This window comes from Tauraco erythrolophus, chromosome 2, assembly GCF_009769465.1.
Source record: "Tauraco erythrolophus isolate bTauEry1 chromosome 2, bTauEry1.pri, whole genome shotgun sequence".
NCBI lineage: Eukaryota > Metazoa > Chordata > Aves > Musophagiformes > Musophagidae > Tauraco > Tauraco erythrolophus.
This window is the reverse complement of record NC_141466.1, coordinates 44,287,423-44,314,061: the sequence shown is the minus strand read 5'-3', so window position 1 is coordinate 44,314,061 and position 26,639 is coordinate 44,287,423. Positions and strand designations below refer to the sequence as shown.

Here is a 26,639-nt window from a genome sequence, read left to right as displayed (position 1 = left end):
TTTGACTTGGCGTAAGGTCACGAAGGCAACATTCAGAGACATGTGAAGGAAGATTCATAAATCTCAAAATCACTGGATCCCAAGCTGACCTCGCAGCAACCAACTTTTTCACAGTTAAGAGAAGCTCTAGTATAATGAGACAAGGACAAGACGTAGAAAATCTGTACCACTGGGTGGCAAGCTGAAATGTAATTAAAAAAAGACAGACAAATTGCTTCGAACATAACAAATCGTCAAGGACTGTCAATAACAAAGTCTACAGGAGACTGTGCAAGACCTTGAAAGAATTTCTTCCATACTTCAGATGTACACCTCTAGTATGCTACAAAGAATTTCGTCAAGCAGATAATCCCCTCCTCTAAAATAAAACATCCTGGGCCTATATGCAGCAGTTCCTATCTGGAGTACTTAACTGGCTGACAACCACATCAACTGCTGCAGCAGTTGCTGCAGGTACTCCGGGTCTGGTTGGAGTGCTTCCTCCGTTACAGTGGGACATCAGACCATGGCAGGCAAGGAAGCACATCAGTAGCCACAGAGACAGAGAGAGAATAAACGCATCTTCTATCCACCTAAACAACTCTAATGACCACAAACGTTTCCCTCCTGAGTGACAGGACACTGCAAAGCAGTCCCTGTCCCATTGATTAAGGAACACGTAACAATACTGGAAATAACCACTCTATGGAGTTGGGGGGGGGGGGGGGGGGGGGGGGGGGAGACGTTGTATAGGGTGGGGAGGGAGGGAGTGATTTAGCGCGTGCAACTAGATTCAGAAGCAAGGTGTTTACTAGCCCGTGCCAAAGGGACGCCAGTGATGGCACTGTTGGAGAATAGTCAGCCTTGACAGTTCTCTTAAAGCCCCTGAGCACATCCCAAACCATCCGGGGGATCTGAATCCACTGATTCTGGTTACTGCCCCCAGGCCTGCCCCCCTCAGATGCTGTGGGGCTGGGCCCTGTGGGCAAGATCTCTGCTAGCCTAGTTATCACACTGGGCTCCCACTCCTTGGGAAGCTCGCTGATTCCCAACAAGTTCCTCAGAGTTTCCATCATCTTATCCGGATGACAGATTAGAAGGTATTAAGGAGAAGGGAAATCATGGGTATCTTGTAAATCCTCACTGTTGTTTTCCTAAAAACTGCTCCAGCTGTCTGCCACAGCCTGATTCTGCTGGAATTTTTATAGTTTCCTATCACAGATTGCTGTGTGGATCCTCTGTTCTCAACAGAGTGAAGGACATTATCAGTGCTTTCAATGAAGACGTCTACATCCTCAAACAGCACTGTCATACCTCTCTTGGTATTCTTGATGTTGACAGTTTTAAATTTTATATGAGTTGTCAATATCGAATATGTTAGTGGAATTTCTTTGGCTCTGGTTCTTTGTGGAAGTGTTACCATACAGTAGAGTTCAGCTCAGTCTTTCATCCTATTCTTTGAATTTGGTTATGAATATAAACATCAGCGAACAAAAAACAATGACAGTCCTAGAGACAAAGACCAGAACCTACACTTTCCTCTCCTGAGGATCGATCTATAACTTGCTTTCCTTTCAGCCTTCTTACTCTTGTATGTTCGTGCAGTAACTCAGTTTTAAGAGGAAACATCATATTCCTACGCAAACATCCAAAAACTTGTAGCGTTCTGAGTTACAGATAATCAAAACTATTCAAGCTCAGAGAGGCCTAAAATTACATCCAATTCTCAGGCAAATACTCAAATCACTGTTATTCTTATGCAAATTCGCACAGAAGCATCATTCAGTTTTGGATTAGGTTTCCCTGGTTAGTAAACCAAAGAAAACATTCAGGCAATTTGCTATCTAACCCTCGGCATACAGTGAACTCTAAGAAGATGAGAGCATAACTCCCGAGAATGCAATATTCCTGAGAAGACACAGATACCCAAGGGCCTTTTAAGCCAAACACTGATACTCCTCATAAATTCAGAAGCCTAAAGAAGTCAGCAGTGGTGGAAAGCAGCTAACCTGGATGGCTGTAAGGAAGATGTCAATTTAGGAGGGATTTAGAACTGGATTTTGCCCTTTGTCTTCTATACAGTCTTGTGACATATGCCCTTACTGCTAAGCGTCCTTAGGTTTGCATTAAGGCTTTAGTATCTCTCAGCCTTCATTTCTTGGTTGCACTGAACAAAGGAGTTTTCTGTACACTGGGTGGTCTGAGGGGTGGGTATCAAATCAGCATAACAACACACTGTAGAGCATTTCTTCCAAGGATCACAGTATTTTCCAAACATTAACTAATTATTTTTCCAACAAGTGATACATATGCATGAAGCATGAGGCTCTCCTAGCTACTAAGAGAGCTCTCTTCCAAGCTCCACTTAGTGTCTGGTAAAGTCATTTCTCGGTACCTTTTAAGTTGTGCAATGAACTTGTTCTACAGCTCTTCCTTCTCCATCACTGGGTTGTTTGGCTAAAGGCTGAAGTAATTAAGCTCTGCTAATAATAAAAGCCATTATCTTCAAGCATAAGTTTGATCTTCCTGTCAAACCCTCATATAAAAGCAGGGCCTTTATCTCAATTCTTCACTTCCCTCTAACACTCAGTGCTCCATATTATCTAAACATTTTTCTGAGATCTACACCTCCTGCACAAAACAACTTACTGGTGTTCCGTTTTAGTCCAGTCAGAAATGAGGGGGGAAGGCACCCAAACAAACAAACACATTTAAAACTCAACAAGAGTCCATCACATTTTAAGAGTAATTCAAGAGTTTCTTCAGGCATTCATAACTACTCCTACAGCATCAAGAGCTACTTATTGCAGCTATGCTCCCCTGGGCAGACATGACAACTGCTGATTACTAAGTCTATCTCTACTGAAATCACTGATCAGCCCTGAAACTGAATTTCTCCAGACTCCTTTCTGATTAAAAGCTCAAAAGCATGAAGGGAGAGGCCTATTTTCCCCTCAAGTAAACAGACATCCATAATTCAGAAAGCACACTGCAGATACCTCTCAGAAAATTTGAATCAAGCTTTACCTAAGCTGTAGAAATAAATTAATTTTATGTTCACAGAAACTGCATCAGTAACACATAATTTTGATTAATTGCTCAAGATACAGTTTAACAAATACTTGTCAGCATGATTACAGAATGTACTGTCAGTATTTTGGACAAGATTTGGGATCACTCCCGATGTCATCTTACTCAAGTTTCACAAAAATTTTAGACCATCAATATGAAGCCACCAAACAACTGAAAACCTTACTGCAGTTTAGATTTCAAATGTCAAAAGTGATGCTGGATTTCAAAAAGGCAAATAGTAGTGCCTTTAAATTACTGATATTAAAAGTACCCAAGATTTATAATTATAGAAGAGTAAAGCATAACAGGTAAGTCACATAGAAGCAGGAGAAACTAAAACTAAAGCGACATAACTCAAAATATGCATCTTAACAGGAGAAAAGAAGAAAACATTAGGTAGTAAGGGAAATTTTTGCTTCACAATACACACACATCCCCCTATTTTTCTAAGACTTTCCCATCCTATACAACTACCACAGACATTGCTAGATGATGGAAGGATGTTATAAAGTCACTTTTAAAAATTAAAAAAAAAAAAAAGAGGGTAATGTTGATCCCTTTTCACACAAACATTATGGAGTATAATTTACTTCAGTACCAGCAGGCTAGTAATCTAAACGTCCAACGTCAACAACTAAACAGACACATGCTTTAGAAGTTTGCTATGCCAGAAATGTTTCTTTAGCGAGACAGAAGCCCTATCCAAACAATTGTTGGAAAACTAGGTTAACAAATGAAACAAGAGATATAGTACCTATCAGAAAGAAGCAGCAATTTTGTTACAAATCAGACAACAATGCACGTGTTCATGGACGATCAGAATCAAGGAGGCAGTGAGACTGGGCAAGTCACTGAAACAGTTAAGTATCCGAATAAACTCTTTAGCAAGCAAGAACCTAGTATTTAAGATAAAAATTTGTTGTTCCTTTCCCCACAGACTCCTTTACAGAAAAATTACCACATTCCATCACAGGAAGGAGTCTCAAAGAATAAATTATGTAGACGTACAGGACACCTAAACACATCCACCTACAAGCAGCTTACATAGCCAACTACCATCACTTTACTATGAATTTAGAAAGAACTTAAGGTATCAGAGAAAAAAGCTGCTTACAAAAGCACTAAAATACATGACTATTCTCCAGATTATCTGCAAGAAAAAAAATGAAAAAACTTGAGAAATTACTGATGTAGCTCTGATTAGTTCCACTGGGAGTAACTGGAAAGCATAAATTAAAACAAACAAAAAAAACCCCACCACTAAAATACTGGGAAAGATACTGAGAATACAATGTCGAGTTCTCATCATTTTGGCAATGATAAATCAAATTCCTCCATAATTGTTTGGACTTCTCCGAGTTAAAAATGAAAAGTTGTGCGTGTGTGTATATATATGTAGGTAAAAAGAGGGAAAATTGACATAAATGTCCACAAGTTGACCAAAACCAACTAGGATACAGAGTGTAATCCTTTTGTGGCCTGAAAATTTACTTACAGAATAACAAAGTCTTGAATCCTGGCTGCCTTCCAGTGTGAGATGGTGTGATTTTCCAGAAATCATCAATGCATTCTGCATTCATTAAAGATTTGGAGAAGGCAGTAAACAAAAAAAAAAAAAAAAAAAGGGCTTTCTTCTGATGATATAAATGTTTGCAGATTGGGAAAACTCCAAAATTTTAAGACTCAAAAATCAATCCATTGAAACTGGAAAAATTACTAGACAATGACAGGAAACGAAAAATAATTTTAACTGAAAGTAAAGAAGTATTGGGAATTAAAAACAGAAGCTAAGCATCTCCGAACTACCAAGATCATCAGCAGAAAACTGCCTGCTAACTGTACTAAGATCAATAAACCTTATACTTAGTATTCTAGAACTATCTAAAAGGAAAAAAAAATCAAAGGGAATTCTTAAATACATATCAAAGACATAAAACATAAAACAGTAATACAACAAAGGTACTACATACAATCACACTGTCATCTCACAAAGTACATCAGTAGCAGGAGCACTGAAGTGCGAGTACAGTCATTGAATGCTTTAGTACTATGGCACAAAGAGATCTTAGAAGCATAAAGAGGTTGTGGAAGCTGAGATTTTTAATTATAAAATACAGAACTAAAAGCATTTTGACTGAAATACAAGAAAAATAGTAAAAGACAAAAAACATTAATTAGACTCCCTTTAGCTTATTTGCTAGCCTGACAAAATCAAATCGCAAGCAGACTCCGTTATCTCCCATAGCATCTAAGCCATTTGTCAACACTAACAGCTAGTCATTGAGATAAATATTCCGATGGTCTGTTTATTTACTCAGAAGAAGGAAAAAAAAAAGGCAAATAAATCAACTTAAAATTATTTATCAGCTGAGTCATTAAGCCAATACATAGAAAACAAGTCTTGGGGGTTTAAAATGCAGTTAAGATACAGAAGACGTCTTAGTGCACTGCATAATTAATTAACTTGGTGGCACACAGCAGGGAAGGAGCATTTGCTTCCACTGACAGCATGAGGTCCAAGCCCGACACCAAACTGACTTTCACCCTGCACAGCAACGCTCACACATCCAGCCCAAGCACTGAAACCGAGAGCTGAAGAAATAAAATCATTTCAAAAGAAGCAAAAATGTTAGTGTCTGTCCTCTGCGCCTTCTTCTCTCTCAGCACTTTCACTGACAAGGATTAAACGACACACTTGAAAAGCGTTCTCCATCACTACAGGACCTGAGACTCAAGTCCCGGTCAGGCTTTATCCTGACTCTAGGAACTTGCGTTCACAGCAGGAACCAGCACATGGGCACACAGCCTGAGAAATCTCATTCCACATATGTCTGTTCTTTACATGTGATTACGATAAGGAAAAGCTCAAAGGTTCCTCTACAGCTTCATCTACAGTTCAGGGGGCGAAGCTCATGCTGCTCTCCAGGACTAGAGGTTAGTGCTTTGCTGGTGCTCTCTGCTCCAGCGGCAGGCAGGAGGAGACTGGAACCAAGGTCTCCTCTTCCACTGCAACTGGGAAGGGGCCAGGCTGAAGAGGAAGTATGATTCACTCCTTTGCACAGTTGGTACAGGGAGCGTGCAAGTGTATGCCACAAGAAGCCCTCCAAAGCAAGCCCATCTTCTGTCTGCACTTCGTAGGTGCAAGGAATCCAACCTGCAGCTAAATGTACTTGAAAGTGATGGAGGAAAGAAAAACAAGGAACCAAGGGCTGAGTAATAGAAGTCACACTGTATCTTTCAGACACTAGGAACAAAGCCTTTTGTTTTGTTGGGTTTTGGTTTTGGTTTTTTTTTTTAAAAAAGCAGCTTTTTTTCCCCCCAACTTGAGGTACGTCTTTCTAGTAAGACAGAAGAGGTCATGCAACCTTCAATGAAGAAGCATGCCCTGAATAAGGCAAATGAGAGAAGATCAGAGGTGGGTAGACTCAACAAAGCAGGGGAAACACAAAGAATAAGCCAGTATCCAGAACAAAATGTACAAAGATCCATCTATGTTTTAGTCATACATCTACATTTCCAACAGACTGTTCACAATGTTGGCCGCTGAAACGACTACAAAAATCTAAGCATCTACTTGTAGCACCAAATTCAGAATACATTTCATGTGCAGAATAAAGATGATCCCCTGACGTTACTTAATCAAATCCATACATTTGGTATTAAATTGCAAATTATTGCAGAGACATGCACGCTCTCAAAGTGTAAACTTAACTCTCTATATTCTCTTGAGCATTATGTGGTTCCCAAAGCCAAAAAATGCTTCAATATGACAATCAAAATAGCAAGGCATAAACATGTATTGTTTCTAGGACACTAATGTAATCTTTATAAATTAGATTATAACTTGGATTATAAATGTTTGATGCTGCAAATTACAGAGAGTTGCCCAGTGCTACCACAAACCCACTTTAAACAGCATGTTGAATGGCAGGACTAATTCAGTGTAATACAAGATCTGAAGGAAATGTATATCTGTGAGAAAGCAAAAATAAACGTACAATTTAAGTAGAAATATGCAATGCTTACATAAATCAATTTGACTTCATTTAATACAATTTGCAACAGAAACAAGGAGAATTAGAATTTGGGCTGATATTCTCAGAGGTAGGCTAGATCTGGTCTCTCAAGGAGTGTATGGACTTTATTAATAAGGGCTCTAAAAAAAAAAAGAAACAGAACAATGCAAAAGTATCCTGTTGAGCATGGTAAAATTATAAGGTAATTTCATCAAGGGACCTAATCAACTTTGGCTTTCTTCCTGTAGCTCATCTGCGTCTGTTCTTCCCTCTTTAAAGAGATACTGAGCCAAATGTTGCTTTAACTCTACTGTAAACTGGATGTCAACAAAAATTATCGGCAAAGAAGAGAAACAAACACACTCAAAAACACAACAAATGTTTCTCAGCAATTGTTCGGTTAAAAACTGAATGAACAGGGTAGAAGTCAAAGCCTGAGAAAAATATTTGCTCTACAATCCAAAGAAAATTTCAGTATGTTTGAAAATATTCTTAATTCTGAAATCAACTTACTTTCTAAAAATTATGATGAATTTTCCTCCAGAGAAGACTTCATATTTAAAATCTTTCAAAAACTGAGTTTTACATGCAGAACTAATCTGTAATACATGGTATTCTAATGTGGTTTCCAGCATCAGGTTATAATCTGAACAAAGTACAGTCACTGGGAGAGAATTTCCAAGACACAAACAGCAGTAAAGCACCTAATTTCTATTAAAAGCCATTGGAGCTAGCAATCAAACTGCTATGTGTGCTATAGAAAACATCCTACTCTGAAACCAGAACCATCTTAGCAACAATACCTTATTCCCAGAAGTTATGGAAGACTACACAGCAGTGGCTTCTCCAGACAAATGCTCGAGTCATTTCCTAATTTCTAGGACATCATGTAAATCCTTTATCTCTAGATTAAAAATTTATCTAAAGGCAAAGTAATATAAAGCATTAAATATTTATAAACATCAATAGCTAAGTTCCTGACTCCTACCAAAATTAACAGAAGTTTTGTTTGAGTGAAAACCACAGCATCGCCAGTGCCATTCCTCTCTTGAAAAAGCTCTTATGCTAGAACTGCTCGGGACGCTTTATTATTGTTATTATTATTGTAAACGTCCATCCAAATGACCCCATACATTTTCCAATGCTGCTTCTACTCTGCCTAAGAGACCTTGTCACATGAGAAACACCCAGACTGTAACCCGATCAGGCAGAAGAAAAGTCTCCAAGCTGGATGACAGGATACCATTTCGGTACCCAGCAAAAAGACTTTTGTGGACTTTTCTGTTCACCCATAGTCTCCTCTGCAAATTGCCTGAAACATGTCTCTGAAAGACATGTCAAAAAAAAAAAAAAAAATCAAACTTCTACTCATTTTGTGAACTAAAACATATACACATCTCTCTAATCCCAGTACAGAAGAGCTCTACTAATTTTAGATCCAAGTGGTGCAAAGTGTCATAGCTGTCAGATAGCTGGATAGCTGAATCTCAGGCCAAACTAATTTAATTTTGTAACACAATTAGTCTATGAGTCCCACTTAACTGCTGATCTGCAGTCACACGCATTGTACAACACTTTATTAAACACTGTAATTTCACATATTAACTGTGAAATCGAACAACAAAAACATATTTAAAAGCAAACCAAGTTCAAAAGGGCCACGTGGCTATAATCAAGAGCAGGGTTTGAAAAGCCCATCAGAGGTCTAATCCTCCTTGTCTCACAGAAATAGTCACACTAATTGTGTAATTGCGACGTGCAGAATTTAACCCTCAATATATTTGCCCAGCACCTTTGTCCTTTCACAGATTTATTTACAGCTGTTGTCAGTTTGTTTAAAATGTACAAAATCCAAGTTGATAGATGACACTCCACAACAAAGTGATGTATTTCCCAGGTATAAAATTGAATCTGGAAACACACTAACTTCCTTTTAATGCAGCTAAGGCCAAATTCGAGTGCCCTAAAGGAGGACTGATTTCAGCAGAAGTATGCCTTATTAAAGGCTGAGCTACCACTTGGGCCCAAATCTTGGGAAGAGGCTTGCGTGGGTGGATTTCTGAAGGCAGCATATTCCCACAAAAGCACCGGAGTCTGCCTACACAGATCAACTTGTAAAATCTGGCTATTAACATGCCCTTCAGGATTTGACCCGCAGACTGAAGTGTCTTTGTAAGCATTGTTTCACCTGTTTGAAAGCTGAGTTGACTGAAAGCATTCAGTACACGAATATTTTCACCCACTACAGAAAATCAAGGCTTTGTTAAATTAAACGGCTTTAATGATGTTTTACAGGAAACATTTCAGGCATGCAGCAATAAGCTGCATTCATATTTGACATTTACAAAACTTTATTCTTTTAAGCCTGAACTTATAAAATACTTGCATTTAACATCAAGCATGTGAGTAAGCCCAATTTTACTTTAAAAAGCACTTAATTCCAAGTACATGCTAAAGTTCTTGCAAAACGGTGGAATAAATTCCTCAAATCACACTGTTTAAAGTGGAGGAAAAAAAGAAAGCATAATCTGGTTTTCAAGCAAAATACCACTAGAGATTAGCAAACTAGATCACAGCAAACAATTAGAAAGACCTCAACCAAAAATACAAACTGAACCAAAACAAGCCTTTTAAGACAAAGATGACTGAATTTTATTTTCCTTCCCCCTCTCCCCCCATACTTCACCACCTCCTGATTTTGGACATAAAAAAGGAATTATGGACTATTCCTGTGAGCTCTATTTAAAAGATGTTGCTGACTCAATGGGAATTGGGAAGTACCAGAAAAGCAGTGAAACAGATCTTTGATCTCTTCCCCAGTTCACATACCAAAGATACTTGAATCGATGGCCAAATTCTGCCCGCCTTAGTCATCCAAACAGGTATCTTTTAAAGCCATGGAGACGCAACCAGAGTTTATGTATACCATCAAACTCAACTTCAGAAACTGCTGCCCAAATCTCGAAGCCTTTACACAGACAAAATCTCACTGAATTAGCTAACATTCAGGTTCTCATTATTTTATTCCAACAAAATTAAGACCTCTTCAACTTAGCTCAAGTGAAGTGCTCACACAAATCAAATCAGCAAGACTGGGTTCGTATTTTCAATGAAACGCACTCCAAAAAAAATCCCATCTCCAAGCAACTGGAAAGTGAAAACTTTTTGCTTAAAGAAGAAGCGATGTTTAAACAGAGTAAAATTGTAGGTTTTACATTTTTACACGGCCCAAAGAGTCCATTAATTTTGTCTGACTTCTCACAGCACAAATGCCGTTATGTTTCCACTCCTAATTGAAGGCACTTTCTGTTGGCTAAAATCCTTCGTTCCCAGGAGGCCATTTGGGTATAGGAAATGTGCTAGGAACAGGGGAAACGACAGCATCATCATGCTGAAATCTGTGTGGTGGCAAAGAAAGGATTAGGTGACATGCAGCTGGATAATCCACACATACCCTCCACTGGTCAGCAAAAAAACATTTTCTGTTTGAACAAAAAAGCGATCAATTCCAAGGCTAGATACTATCAGCCCATGAAAAGAAATGGAAGAAAACCAGCCAAGGCAGAAATTCCTCATACACCCTGCAAAACTAATACCTATATGCCACCAGTTTTTGTTACACCAAAGGAGCAGGAAAATAAATTAAAAGTGTCTAATCAATTACTCACTCCAGTATTTCTTTCTGAGTTCAAAATCAGAAGCCATGAAGCAGGAGATCTGACTAGTTCACAGCCCAGAAGAGCAGGATATCTGCAGGCTGTAAATTCAGGCCCCTGAGTTCAGAGCATAAACAAGGAAATTCAGAAAATCAGATTCCAGAGCCAGGAGCATCTGCCATGGCCCCTCGTGTCTTTGCTCTACGAAGCCATCTCTGAAGAAGAATATCCCTGGACTAAGTCTGATACCAAACACAGTTAAGAGCCTCCAAATTCCTAAAATGCAGCAGCAGCTTCATTTTCAGATGTACAAAAACCATTTGGAGCAAATGGCTCCTTCCTGAAGTCAGCTCAAAGGAGCTGGATGACAGGCATCTTTTTTTTTTTAAATATTAATTCAAAAAGTGTATCCAAATAACATCAGAACAGCTTTACTTTACACTACCCTCAATCAATCATTAGAACAAATTATATTACCTCTGAACCCTACATGGGCAACAAAACACATCAGATGACCCGCTAGCTCTCGTCCATTCTAAGGTCTTTGTTTCTCAGAATACAGAAACAGAACTGTTTGCTGTGCTTCAGCTGAATCTGTAGTATTACAGATCTTTTTAAAGCAAGAAAGAAATGTCAATAGCAAAACAGAACATAGCAAAGTTTAAACAACCCAACCTGAGTTTTGCTATCCCCAGTCCCAGACTTGCCCCTCCTTCCTATAGACACAGATGCTTTGCAGTGAGCCCGAGGTACCCTAAGGAAGCAGTAATCAGGCACCTAATGCAAAGAAAACATTTGTGATACCTTTCCTATCACTGACAACAATTCAGTCGAGTCCCTGAACCATGAGGCCATATTTTTCATGGGCAGCCATGCCAAGTTGAACTCTCTGCGTAATAGATCAGTTTCCTACAGAGCCAATATCCACAGCATTAAAACGTCTGCTCGGGCAAGATAACCCTATATATTTTAAGCTTTGTTCTTACAGTCATGTCAGCTGTAATATTTCAATACCTGTGATTTAGTACTTTTCTCCAAGAACTAGCTCTTTTTCAGAGACAGCAATCACACAGTCATTAACGGATGTTCCTTTTTCAATAATGATGTCAGAGGGAGGCAACTCTGTTCCATAATTGTTCAAAATCTTGCAGGAAAGACAGTTGTTGCAATTGATATTTAAATAAAATTACTTACTACCCAAACTGAAAAATACAGTCTTGGATCATATATTTAAGTCTTAATTCTGGGTGTACTACCTACGATTTACACCAGAGTAAATCTAACGAATGCACTGTACTTAAAGACACTGACACTTAAAGCAATGATCTTCAAATCCTTAATGCTTAAACAATATTGGTATGAAACAATGCACGCCTATCCCATCTGACAGAGATTACATTTAACATTTAAAAATGAAATGTACATGAAACACTATTGAACATTTTCTTGTTAAAAAGGCGGAAGGAACCGCTATTTATCAACAAGGCCGCAGCTAACAATAATTTTATTAATTTTTGATCCCAGGCAACAGTGAGATAAAAAATTAGTCTTCCTGCTTTGTAAGTTAAGTTCTTTACAACCTCCTAGAGAACTCAAATACAGTTTTTGAGATAAAGTTGAACTGTTAGTTATATTATCAAATATTGTACAATTTCTCATCTTCCTATTCAGTCACAAACAAGATGTGAAACATATGAAACATTTAAGATAAAAGATACTGGGCATTTTATTGCCACTATCACAATAACGGCTTTGCCTTTTGAATTCCTAGAGGTGCTACTAACAAAGAAGCATTTTTTTTCCCCTGAATAAGTAGCTTGATTCAACATGATTTCTAAATCATCTGAGATAACGTGACTTTTTTTCCCTCCACCAAAATGCTTTAGAAATGCTGCCAATTAATTACTACATGAATCAAGGGAAGAAAAAAAAAAAAAAAGACAGCAACTGAGCTGACCAGGAATCAGAAAACAACATTCTCCTCTCCATAGCAAACAGCTCTTCTGTGCTATCTCAGATTTAGCAAACAGTTGCCTAATTATTTACTGTCACAGCCAGAGACATGGTCAGCAAACAGAATTCGGAGACGTACAAATATCCTGGTTTATAGATAGTAATATCATGTTGGTAAAAGCCCGCACTGGAGCAATCCGATGGGTAAGGATTGCATCCTGCGGGTAGGACTCACGCTGGAGAAGTCTATGGATTGCCTCGTGAGTACGAGATCCACTGGAGCAGGGAAAAAGGGTGTAAGGACTCCTCCTACTCTAAGAAAAAGAAGCAGCAGTAACAACATGGGAAGAACTGACCTGCGCTCCCCCATTCCCTGTCCCCCTGCGCCGCTGAGGGAGGAGGTAGAGCCGGGAAGAAAGGAGAAGGGGAGTGAGGGGATGGGAAGAAGGTGTTGTTTTTTTAAGATCTGGATTTGGTCGGTGGGTGCTCCCTCTCTGTTCTTATCTCAACCCTCGGTCCTTTTATTACATTTTTCTCCTCTCCACTTCACTGGGGAAGGAGTGAGAGAGCGGCTGTGTGGAGTTTAGTTGCCAGACTGGCCTAAACCACGACACTGTTAAAGCAAAAAGGTACTTGGTATTGCACAGTCTTCAAGATCCGCAGCCTACTCTGGCTGCAGAAACAGGTGAAGAGTAAAATTTTGCTCTTCTACGTTTCAAAAGGACTGCTTTGCTCTTCCTAAATCAAATGGCCCGAACGTCTTAATGATGCGACATCATATGATCCCAAGCCTTCCAAGACAGGCAATGAATTTTGTACAGCTGACTCTGCTAGTTACAGTACTCAACAGCTGGGGCATAGATAATTTGGCACTCTGATAATGCCTTAGATGAATACGAGAGCATTCTGCAGACTGTAGAGAAGTATTAGCATTAAAATTATGGATTGGAGCTTGTCTTAAAAATATAAAGTCAACGTGGTTTGCATTTGATGAAGAAAATTACTAACGGCGGTGTTTACAAAACTGAGAAAGAGAAATGGCACTCCCTCTTCAAAGCCTATATTGTAGCAATTCTTTTCTGATTAGATCAGCTCCCATAGCAAGTCATCAGAACAACAATCGCTGTAGTGAAGTCATACTACTGGGACTCGGATGGGAAATCATGACCGGCTTGGAAACACATTTTAAAAAAATAATGTGTTTCCAGGTTTCCAATATATCTTAATTAAAACAAGTTTGAATCTTTACCTTTGCTCCCAATGGCTGAATAAAGTATACCTCAAGTAGCAAAACACAGCATACCCACATACTGAATATGACACTAAAAACTAAGACAACAGAAACCGAATCCTTCCGAATAATTTCAGGATTTGGCTGTCACTGAAAATAGCATGTCAATGGACCTGATATTACCCCCACAGTACGATATACCAAATATTTCCAGAATGTGTTTTATTTCTAATAGAGATTAATCAGTTTTAGGAGTTTATTTTAACTAAAATCTCTTTGTCCTCCAGTACTAAAAACCAAATCTTTCAGTCCTTATGCTGATAAAGCTTTAGGTGAAATAGGGGAAATTAGGCCTAATACCTTTCCCAGGTTTTTAAGCAAGTAGACAAACTGGTATGAGAATGAAGCTTTTAAAACCTGACTGTAGCTGAAATTCAAAGGTAATCTACAGCAGAATAGCAGGTCTTGGGATTAGAAGTAGAACAGAAAAACGAGTTTTCTCAGTGTTTTATTTGCAAAGAGTCCACTCGCTTTAATATATTGCAAAAATCAGTTCAGCTACATATAATGCAATTGATGACTTAAAAAAAAAAATTGGGAGAGAATGGAACAAAGACGTGTTTTTGAAGATGATTATTACAAACTGTAACTATTTCTCAACTAAAATGCACTAATGCCCTTCAGTATAGAAACTGTGCACATGCTCCACAGCTGCATTGACACAATGGGCAACAGACACAAAGGAGTCATTAGTCAATACTGTTAATGATACATGAAATTGCAAACGACACAGGTATGAAGTAGACTCGGACCTGACAAGTTTTCATGTCAAAATAACTATCTGTAGGGGTTTTACCTTTCAAAATATTATCAATAACAACACAGATTAAATAAAATCAACTATTGGTATCTTCAAATCAAGCTGTCTTAAACTATGCCACTCCCATTCCCATCAGTAGAAACCATTTAACCAAAACCTTTAGAACTGACTGGAAACACACAGCTAAAAAAACTGTAATCCTTCAAAGCAAAAATTTCAGATATAAAATCTAACCTACCTTTTCCCCAAACATTACAAAAGGACTCAGCACTGCAAATGTCACCATATGCTGTGACATGCTGTAAAAACTATTTCTGGGATGAAGATTCAATCTGAACAGTTCACTCCATCCCTTGCACTTGAAGGAAAATCAGACCCCCAACACTTTTGATAAGCATTTTCAGATTTAGTATTAGCGAATCTACTGAACAACGGAGTAATGAATCATGTCTCCCAAACCATCTCTTCCATCCCGATTAATTCACGAAAGCAACGTAATTTACATTTCTAGCAAGATAAATTTAGCTGCATGCATCTTTGCTACGGATGAAGGCCTTTTTGCTGTATTTTTCTGTATTCGATGAAAAAACTCAGGTGCTACGAGATCTTGCCCGACCACCAAAAAAAAAAAAAAAAAAAACAAATAAACAGGTCAAACTGAAGCTTTAAAGACAAACGCACATCGAAACGTAAATCAGCGTGTCCGCGTTTCACTCTAAGCAGATTTTTCAACGCACAAAAGTGGGTTTCACCCACTGCTGAGGGAGAGACGGTATTTTTATTTACCGCAGAAGCCACCGACACCCGTCCCCCCCCCCCCCCCAGGCATCACGCAGGGGCTCGGGGCCACCGCTCTCCCCCCAGGCCGGCGGCGGGGCCTGGCGCACCTGGCCTCTCCCCCGGCCCGCCGGGCAGCGCCGCAGCCTCCGGTCTCCGCAGCCGCCACGCCCGGCGGGGCAAGCGGCAGCCTGGGCGGGTGGGGCGACCCCGCCGCGGGGAGGGCTGCCCTACCTTTGTATCTCTCCAAGACATCTTCGTAGGCTTGCAGGTACTCCTGCTCCTCGGCGTAGAAGTACGCGCCGGGGGAGAGGTAGCCAGCCATGGCCGGGGACTAGCCCTGCCCGCTGCCCCGCGAGGCTCCGGGCAGCCAGAAGCCTTGGGGACGGCACCAGAGAAAAACCCAGCGGCGAGCGGTGCGGAGGGCGCTGCCAGCCCGGCCGAGGAAACGCCCCCGCCGGCCGCTCGGGTTTCGGTAGCCGCCCCTCGGAGCGCGGAGGGGGACGGCCCCAGCCCAGCAGTGGTCACCGCCTCCCGCCGCAGCCCCGCGGCTACAGCCCCAGCGCCGAGGCACCGCCTGAGGGGCCGCCTCCCCCCCGCCCTCCTTGTTTCTGCCCCGGCCTCCCCCCGGGACGAGGAGGGTGGCGCCCGCCGGGGCGGGGATGCGACGCCCGCGGCACAGACGAGGCCGGCGAGGTCACCGTCGCCCCGCAGCGCCGGCGCTCAGGGACCGCAGCACGGCGGACACCGACGGGGAGGGGATGCGGGCAGGGTGCGCCCCGGGCAGCCGCCGGCACCAGCAACTGGCCGGCGTGGGACCTCCGCTACCCCGGCGGCAGGGGAGGGCGGGGCGGGGCAGGCACGACCCCGGCCCCGCCGCAGGTGTCACCGCCGCTCACCCCCACCGCGCCTGCGCCCCGCCCCCGCCTCCCGGCCCTGACTCTGACCCCGGCGCCGGGCCCGCCCCCGCCCCCGAGTGGTCCCTCCTGCCTCGCCTGCGGCGCAGCGCCGGGCCCCCGGCCCCGCGCACCCTGCCTTGGCGGGCGGCCGGGCGGGTCGGGCCGGCTCCACAGCCCCCCGCCCCGCGGCTGCATTCAGCGGCTGGCGAGAGCCCGGTGCCGCAGAGCTCTGCCAGCGCGTCCGCCGGTGCCCTCAATAGCACCGTTAAGATGCGTTACCCTGGGAAACGGTGCTCCGGGAGGGGACCCGACGGAGGCGCACACAAAAGGGGCGAGAGGGGGGAAAGAAACAGCGGTGTCCCCGGGGAGCAGCGAGGACCGCCGCATCTTCCTGGAATTCATTTACAGGCCGTTTCCAGCTTTCGCCGGGGAGGACGAGACCTCCGCCCTATTTTCGACATCATTTGTCGCCGGGCCGCGAACCAGCCCGCGCCTCTGGCACACCGGGCGGCTCCGTCCCCGGACCCCCCCCCCGCCGAGGGCAGCCCCGGCCCCGCACGGACAAAGACCGGCGCCTCGCCCCGCGGGGCAGCCTCGGCCGCCAGCACCGCGGCCTCTCCCCGCGCTTCGGGCGGCCCAGCGCCGCTTCCACCCGGGGCGGCGGGGGTGCTCCCGCGGCCTCCCGGCCGAAACACCGGCACCGGCTGCAACGTGTGACGCCGCCGCTGCAGCCTCCGCGCCGCTAATGCGTTTTCGCATGAAAGTTTAATGGGCGCACCTGCGCGTATTTCGGCTTCCTTCCCCACACACGCATCAATTCATCCCGCCGGAAAACGCGGCCAAAGAGCTTAGTCACCACCCGGAGGGGCCGCGGTTAAAAAGCCCAGGGACGGGGGTCCCTCTGCCCCCTACCCGCCCCCTCTCCATCAGCCCCCGGCCGCGCCTTACCGGCGATGCGCAGCACGGCCCTCTCGGCGGGGTCCAGCACGGAGCCGCCCTGGATCTTCCGCTTGGACCGCTCGTGTTTGGGCAGGTTCCAGGGCAGCGTGTCCCCCGGCGCCGGCGATACCGTCCCCGACCTCTGGCTGAAGTCCTCGTCGTCGGAAAAATCGGCGGAAGACGACATGGAGCATCGGTAGGACGCGTTGCCGGAGCTCTGCACGGGGAGACAGACAGACAAGGAGGGTGCGTGGGGAGCGGCTCGGGACGCGGGGCCTCCGGTGGGACCGGCGAGTACCCGCCTGGCGTGGCGTGGAAAAGCATCTCACGGGAAAAGGAGGGTAGGGGAAGAGGGATGGCGCTCACCATCGCCGTGAATTTAAGGGGAAAAGAGGGGTGCGTGTGCGGAGCGCCGAGGATGATCCTCCAAAAAATAGCCGGCCTTTAGTGGGAATGCATTTGGAGGGATGTATGGGGAGAGCCGTGGCCCGCGGCTGGGCAACCAGCTCGCAAATGAGCCTCCCACTTCAACAATAAACCCAGCATCAGGAGCAACAACAACCAAAAAAAAAGAACCTTCCGGGCTACGAATCCATAGCCTTTGGCTCCCCCGCCAGGACGAGGGAAAGATTTGCCATCACCCTAGCTGCTGGTGAAATCGTTCCATGGAAACCCGTCTCTGGGAAAGACCCACGGGCCGCGGGAAGCCCACGCCGGGCTCTTTGTTACCGCCCGGCCAGCCCCCTCCTCCTGCCCCTCTGCCCCGGGAACAGCCCCGCGGGGAGGAAGGGAAAGGGAAATACACGGTTTCTCAGAGCAGCCCCTTTGGGTAGGCGGGCACGCCGGGCGGCTTCGGCAAACAAACGGCTGGTCTCGGCTTACAGACTGCGTGTTCAGACTTCCCAGTTACCCAAAAAAATAAGAGCGCTTCCAGACGTAGATAAGAGCTGATGAAGCGCAGGGATAGGGCTGCTGCCATTTCTGGCTTTCCTGTTTAGGGTGAAGTGGGAAACGGAGATGTCTGAATGTCAACGTTCCAACGCCGAGTTGAGAATTTAGGATACAATATTGCACACAGGTTATCAGGACGAGGTGCGGGGCGAGGTGCTGTTTCCCTTCCCCTGCGTTTTCTGATTGGAGAGACTTGTGGTTTCTCCAGGGCACCTGACTAGAAAACGATGGGTTTGATTTGTGTTTTCATATGGGAGCTACTGTGGCAGTATTTTAAAAACGTAACCTGATGCTGGTCCGGGTATGATGTTAATTTTTACGGGTATGATGTTAATTTTTACGGGTATGCTATGCTCAGCTTGGAGAGGTGTAGTGTACTTCGTTAGGCAGAGATAGCCCTCATTCAGCCCATCTAGATTCCAGATGTTTTGATACTAAACCAGCTATTATTTTAGGTTTGTCTTGAAGCCCCCCCCCCCCCCCCTTTTTTTTTTCTTTACTTACAGAAGAAATTTGTACTGTGACTGAGATCTGATAAAATTTATTGTTGCTGTCAGAACCTTTTTACTGTCAGTTCCCATGGGGTGGACAAAGTGGATCATTATTATTACGTTTGGGGGTATTTTACCCATTTTAAAACTCAGAACGTGCATAATCCAGAGTAACAATGTGATGCCCTCTTTGCTATGCATAAAACTGCCAATAACATGCAGTTAAATAATCCGCTAAATAAAAGGGGATCTCTTATTAGTGGCTGCTCCTCCAGACCCCCTTCACTTCTATCCCAATCCTCTTTTCTCCTTCTGCAGTACTTCATGGTGTAGTTTGGAAGGGGAGAGAGAAAGGGAATTAATGCATAAAACCAATTAACTGAATTCTTGTTCGCTGTGTGGTTGCATGGAGAGAGCAAGAGGTAAGTGCAGAAAAACAAAAACATGAGATGTCTCATCCCTGCTCTGATTGTCTTTGTAAGTAATTCTAATGCTGGGAATATTTGCTGCCAGTTTATATAAAGAGCTAAAACTCTCTGTAGAATCTCTGAAAGCAGGATGGTTACAGTCAGGTGTCTTGCTGACAGGAGCTGCAGGGCATGGAGGGCGTTTTGCTATCCTAGGTGGGGCTAACAGGGCCCCTGATGTACTTAGACAGGGATTAGGTTTCTTGTGGCTTGTCCTTAGCTCCAGATTTTGCCACAAAAGAGAAAGTGTTCCCTTTAATCCCAGCACTGAACATCCTGCTTCCAGGCCTGTATCTTCTATTGGCTGCCCACCAGTCCTCAGTGTCTTTGGATCACAGAGACCCATGGAGACGGATTTTGTCTTTCAGTTTCTCTTCACCTTCTTCATTTCTAGTTTATAATATGAAAATTAGAAAGAGCTCAGACATGGTGTTGTGAGGGTGTTATGGCAATATTTTGTCAGTATTTATGTAGCAGCTTGGAATATGCAAGGACAAAGTACAATGGCAGTTGTTATTGAGGCTTTGAAGAAAAGATCTCTCAGTTCTCCAATTTATCTTTGAAAGTATGTTATAATTTTTGCCCAGTAGAATTTCCTTTTTTTCAAAAGAGGCTTTAATATCCCATTCTTATTTTGTATAATAGCAACTCCCTTCTGTAGTTCCTCCTGTTAGAAACCAAAAGCACTGTTGAGCGATGGTTCCGTATACACCTCTGAACATAGCCTCAATACTCTTTATTGAGATGTCAATTTTAGGAAAAAGGAGACTGTTCTTCTGGTCAGCTGGGCTACAATACTGAAAGATAAGCTATGTGAGAAGATCCCACTCCCGTATTTTTGAAAAATCAAACTGAACAGGCAATGGTAGAGCAATCTTTGGCATCTATGTGCATTAGAACTAGCTATCCTCTTTTAAGTTGTCCTTCCAACTTACTTAATGGATACATTAAGAAAAAAAATTTCAAAAACCCCTCTTTAGTTTACTAACTCTTCAGGAATCACGGTATTGCATTTTCAGAACAAGGTAGCAAGCTTGGAAAGGAATTTTTCATAATAGCAAAATCTAGTAAACTTGCATCTAAGAAATGCCAACTCCTAACTTAATTACAGTATACTTTTTTATTCAGTATGGAGATACTTCTGAGTAATGTGTACACAAAGCTGTTGAGCACATAACTATTTTTTAAAATCCCGACTTTGCTATTCCAAAGACGCTTATCATGGAGTTTAACAACTACTTTGCTTTGCTTAAGTAAATTAATAGCTTTGATAAGAAGTCTATAATTGTTCTCTTTTTGCGCAGCCACTGTTCACAACATTCTTACACCTCATCCCACTGAATTGTTCGTTTCTAGCAAACGTGTTTTCTATGCCATAGGTGTAAGTCCCAAATAAGCATTCCATTATTACAGCAACATATTAACCGATTTTAAAAATAGAAACTAATACAGAACACCTGTACTACCCTGAAAGAGTTCCTGGCCAATTAGAACAGAATGTAAAAAAAAAAAAGAAACGAAAAGTAAAATTGGTTATATTCTGTTAAAATCAAAATATGTAAGGCACTCCTGTTATTTTTCTATAAAGCACATTGCTGTATGCAAGTAAAAAAGTAGCTGTCAATAACACACAACGCTTTTTTGACTTAGGTGGGTGAAGTGCCCTTTATATCCACTAAAATATTGATCAGACACATCCTTACTTAGCCTTCTCTGGGACTTAGCGAGGGCCAGGGCTTGACCCTTCTTAGCTTGAAGGTCCGTAAGGTCACAGTCCAGATGCTGTAGCTGCGTATTCTATGCCTCCAATTATGCATTCCTTCTGCTCATTAGCCTAAAGACTTATCTGTAGCCTCTACTGCTGAGCAGCGGGGAAACTGCTGCATTTGCGTAGGAGTTATGCATATAACAGCTTGTGCGTCGCAGCCAGTTGGTCATACATAAGCACATCTATGAGGAATTCCATCTGCATTCAAAGAACGGGATTAAACTCAACGCATGGTTCCACTGCCGGTACCACAGCGGGGTGCAAACTGCACGCAGAGCCCGCTCCGCCGTGCCTCGGGAGGCGAAGTGCTCCGGACAAGCATTTAGGTGAGCAAAACTCCTTTCTGCCAGTGTCTCGGGTTTTCTCTGTAATCAGGTGATTTGCAGCAGCCTCCTGAGAGTCAGGCTTGCTACTGTGCTATAAAAGAGAGCTGGTTTCCAGTAATGCGGACGATTTCAAAGAAGTATTTAGTATACTTCTTGTAAGAGAGATTTGGCGAAGTACCAAGGCATAATTTCCTCTAGGGAGGGAAAGAAGGACTGTTTGTCATAGGTGAGGCACTGCAGAAGATCAGGTGGAAACTAGGTCGAAGACGATGTAGCTGTTAAACAGTATAAGGTAATGCACAACACCATATATCAGATAAGCCACCCCTAAATAGGATCTGATATATCCTCATGAACACCAATGGGTTTTGCATTGTCATTCCTCGAGGCGGAATCATTGGCAGAGGTCAGGTTTTAAACTCGATGGAGCAATCCAGCTGGCAAAAGCTGCCGAGAAGCTGATACCGAATTATCATCATGTTGCAAAAATTCCCCAACTTTATGACACATCGGAAATTGTGCTGGCCAACTGAATTCTAATCATACGTCTTGTACTTTCAAATCTTATCTTTGAGACAACTTTCTGCTGTAGTGAGTCCTTTCACACTGGTTTTTGGAAGCTATGGGGAGGTACAGGTCAACATTGACTGAAATTTAATTTTCAGTTTAGTTATGAGTTATTTATATTTCACTTATACCAAACTATCTCAGAATTCTTGGAATACATTTTATTTTTATTCATTATGTTCATTGTGGGCAATGGATAAATATGAACAGAAATGAAATGTTTGAATCATGGCTTTTCTGAGTGTGTTTCAACAAAATTCTTCCTCATTTAGCATAATTGAGAATATCAGTTGAATCTAACAGGCTATTTTTGTCTTTTAACATCCCAGATTGAATGATATTAAAGTGGATCAACTTTTAAAGTAAAATAACTTAATAAATTTAAGACAAAATCTAGGGCAACTGAATGTTCCCATTAGTAAATCTTTACCACTTTAACCTGATTAGATGATAATGCAATGCAGAATACAAAACATCCAATGTATGTAATCAGGCTATGCGAGGCCCTTGGGACTGCATGTTGTCAGAAATTATCAAAATTCAAAACAGGCACACAAATGAAAGTACAAACAAGAGAAATATAAAACCAACTATGTGAAGCTTAAAAACCAAAAAAATCCACCCGTGGAGACGCATCCGTATTAAATGAATATTTTCCTCTGGTTCTGTGCCAGTCGTTTAAGAGGACGTCCATACTTGAAAGTGCCTACATTACCAGGATACACAAACATAACTACAGAGTTTCTGGGTTTGTATTTAATGTTGTAAAGCAGAAAGCTGGAAGGCAAATACACTAAATCTGAAGCTCCTGAGCATGAAGGGTCTGACTCGGTTAAACTACCTTTGCAAACAGTTAGGCTTTTCAAACATCAAGACAAATTATTGCTTTGTAGAGATAACTTACATTCTTTCCTAAAGGCAGAAGATGGGAATAAGCATTCAGTGTTTATTCTATCGCACACATTTTGAGCCTATAATTGTATTTATACAGGAAATTCTGATGCTTTCATAGGCTTTTGAAAGAAGATGAGATCTTTTCTGGATGCTAGTAGGTCAATTTCTACCGTTCTCTCAGTTTGAAAATAACCTTATGGAGGCGACTCTCATGAAAGAAATAGGTTATTTGAGGACACGATATTCAAGATGGATAAAGGCCTAGATCCACGTATGTACTTGGACATTGCAATAGGGTTTTGTAACATCAAACTGTGTTAACTGGATAACCATCTACTTACACATCTAAAACTGACGTGATGCAAAATTGAGTCTTTAGTAGGAACTAAGTAGTCAGAAAAACCTGGTCACTGAGGATGATGCAGCATCTCATTCTTCAGTGACATAAGACACCCCGAAACCTTCTCCTGAAATTGGTCCTCAGTCATCCTTTCATACCAGCAGAGAGCACTAGTTTCTTTTGAACCATAAAAGTGAAGCAGCTGTTTGTCTTTTCCTTGTTGTCTTAAGAAGCTTGAAACCTAGGCTCAAACCCGCATCTCCCAGCAGCCAACCTGGAGACTATTCTACAAGCACCTCCTGGTTGTGGAAGTGGTACAGGTTGAAAAACAAGTTCAAGATTTCTTGGTGTGGAATGAGAAAGAGGAAGAGGGAGCGTAATGCTCTGCGTCAGAGCACGCACGGCTCTCCGCAGGGAGAAGGAAGTACTGGGTTCTGATCCCTGCTCCGATGACTGCTTATGCATTCTACTTTAAGTAGAAATTAGGTAAAATATTGAAGGAGTCTCTGGATGGGACACATGCGATAGAGGCAACAGAAACCACAATGCACCTCGTATACCAATTCTGCAGAGATACACCAAATTTCAAATACTTACTGGTATGAAGTGATACCATCATTATAGTAACTAAAAAAAGAAATCAGTGACTAGTACACTACAACAAGTAAAGTTTCTGTTTCATTTACTTCATGTATCGGTGGTCTCTTTCAGGAGCAGAGAGTTCAGAGATGCTCCACAGTTACAAGTTCCTGTTAACTATGAGATGAGCTGAAGGATCAGATAGTCTCAAAATAATCTCCACAGATTTCAGCAACTTCCACCAAGGAAGATATCCATCATAAGAGAAAAATAAGACGTTTAAAGTATGTTGCTGTGCAAGGAAAACCTGTTTGTGTTTTTTTTTCTTTTTCAAATGAATACACTGAAAAGCAAGGCATACTTCATTCAGTGTAACCAAGACCTGTATATAAATGGGGCCAAATAACATTGAGCTTAACATAGCCACGTTGTGCCAAAGCCATCAGTTCTCTTGAAAATCTGCTTAGTAAAGCTGTGCTAACAAAAACGTGGAATTTTTTTGAATGTCACTTGAAAATTAATGATATCATCAACATGACAGCCCTGATATATAACATATTTAATTCATTCCTTTATTCCTCACCTATTCCATCTGTTTTGTTTTTCAATATGAATTGCAGGATTTAATCTTGAAATAGCTTACCTACATTATTAGAAGACGACAGAAAGGTACTGAAGGTTTTGCAGATGGGAAGACAATATTTTGAGCTCTGAGTAGCTGGGAAGCTACAGCATGTGGAATAGGTATTTTGATTGAGTTTTATGCTAAAACCATTAGCAAGATATTAAGTGTTACTTCCTTTATAATTATCATTATCTTGTCTCAAAATTAATGCTTCATAGATACGAATACCTAAAATGTCAGGATTTCATGGTCTCAAAATCGTGAATCATTTCTGTAAAAGAAATGCATATACCTTAGATGGCTGCTGTATATAGCTGTTGCAAAAACAGTTGCCATTACCTAAAAATAAATTTTGTATTAATTTTTAATTGCCGCTATCTTGTATCCCTATCAGATCTCCCTAGTCTGCCAGACACAAAAGAGAACGACTAAGGTTTGAGGAAGGCACACAGAGTTTTATCTGCTTGCTGTGCCAACAAGGTTGTAACAGTGGAAGAAGAGTCTAGAATAACAAATTGTCTAGCTTCAGATACTTTCTTCAGCCTTCTAAACTTCTCACTGTCGATCGTATTACATTATATATATGTTTTAATAGCAAACCGAATTACTCCTGCCATAAAAGGTTTATCAGAGTATGAAAGCACTCTGGACAGCAAAGAGCAAATTAAAGTTCTAAATAGTTTTTGATCTCTGATGGGCACAGATTGTTTTCCAGAAAAAAATAAAAGGAGGACTTAGAAGAATTTTTTTAAATGACACAATGAAAGTCTAAAACAATGCTATTGATACTCTACTTTTAGTAACAACTGTTAACATTCCTGACTGTTTCCCTTCTTATAGAATTAAACATTCATTTGTTCTTTTCAAACTGTTTTAATCCCATGTTTTAAAACTTGATCCAGCAATCAAGCAACATTTAACTATTTGAAAATACAGGTTCTTACAATTACTCAACACTAGTAATACTGTTAATTATTAAGTTATCAGATTGTTTTCTCTTATAAAATCCATTTTAAGTTGCCTTATCTTATGTTTGGTTGCAAGGTTAAATTTTGCTGAAAATTTTTAGTCAAAGGCTAAGAAGCCTGAGAGCAAGATGATGAAAATATCCAGTAGTTATTTGTCAACGCTAAAAAAATATCCCAGTGATCTTTTTTGAGATGACTCTGGCTTTGGGACAGATACTTCAGACATGAATATCCTTTAAGCTAGACATAGGCCTTTTGCCATCTTTGTTAAAAATCTGTCCACATTTGTCAGAGTGGTAAGTTTTTTGAAATACAAGTATCATCTGCTATCTGTGGCATCAGGGAGTATAAAGTAAAGCTTTTAAAGTTTAGGTTTGATATCACTACTCTGATGAGAAAGCCACTCCAGAACCTACTACTCTTCTGATTACAAGTAATCTTCCTCTGGCTGCTACCTGAAACTTATTCCCATTTTTGGCTTTTTTTTTGTGACAACTGTTACTTTCCTTTTTTTTTTTTTTTTGCTTCCTTCATGCGTTCATAACCTGTATTGTACCTCCTCTCAGCCCTTTTTTGTTTTTGCTGAGTAAGTTGACTTATTTTAATATCTCCTCATCTGCTAGTAGTCCTTCTTTACAAAGTTAAATAGCTTGATTTAACTATTCCCAGGGCCCAGGTGACTACCAATGTGATTTTACTTTTTTTTTTTTTTAAAAGACCATGTTTGAATTTCTCAACTAAAATCTCTTTAAATTGGCACCCTCTAAGCAAAGCCTCTCAAGGCTCTCAGGGGTTTTACAGCTGTCAGAACGATACCCCACCATCACAGGCTGACAAACCAAATTTCACACTTACAGCTCTTACCTCCGCTCTCAGGACACCTACCATCTCTGCCGAGGAGCTGAGCAGGATCCTTCCAGCTTGGAGATACGGAGGCAAAACTAATCTTTCCATCTAATAGTTAACCTGCTGTGGTTGCGGCTGATGGCAGCGTGGTCGAGAGGCATGGAGAACAGGGGAGGGCAAGCACCAGACCCAACAGGCAGGAGACCATTTCTTTGATGTTCTCCGTGACTCGCCTGGCCGTGCTCAGCCAGCAAGAGGAAGAAGCCGTACAATCTGAACATAGAGAGGACAAACACCGGAACTGGTGTGCTGGAGGAAAGGGCTGGAGAACTACACTGGGATTGACAGCCTGAGGGACAAACACAGAGACCAGCAGAGTCTGGGAGCTGCAGCTGAAAAGCATTGAAGGGAGCAGCAGGCTCCGTGGATAAAGCCTAGAGGAGAAATGGACCTGCAAGGTAACAGCTGGGGCTAG

The 26,639-nt window shown here is 42.1% G+C and overlaps 1 protein-coding gene across 1 annotated transcript in view; it reads right to left on the bottom strand.

Moving 5' to 3' along the window:
* DST (dystonin) overlaps positions 1–26,639 on the bottom strand; it is a 316,005-nt gene that overhangs the window by 265,341 nt on the left and 24,025 nt on the right. The window contains 1 exon segment of the mRNA XM_086608314.1: positions 17,352–17,559. Coding sequence (XP_086464440.1) covers positions 17,352–17,559 — 208 coding nt within the window.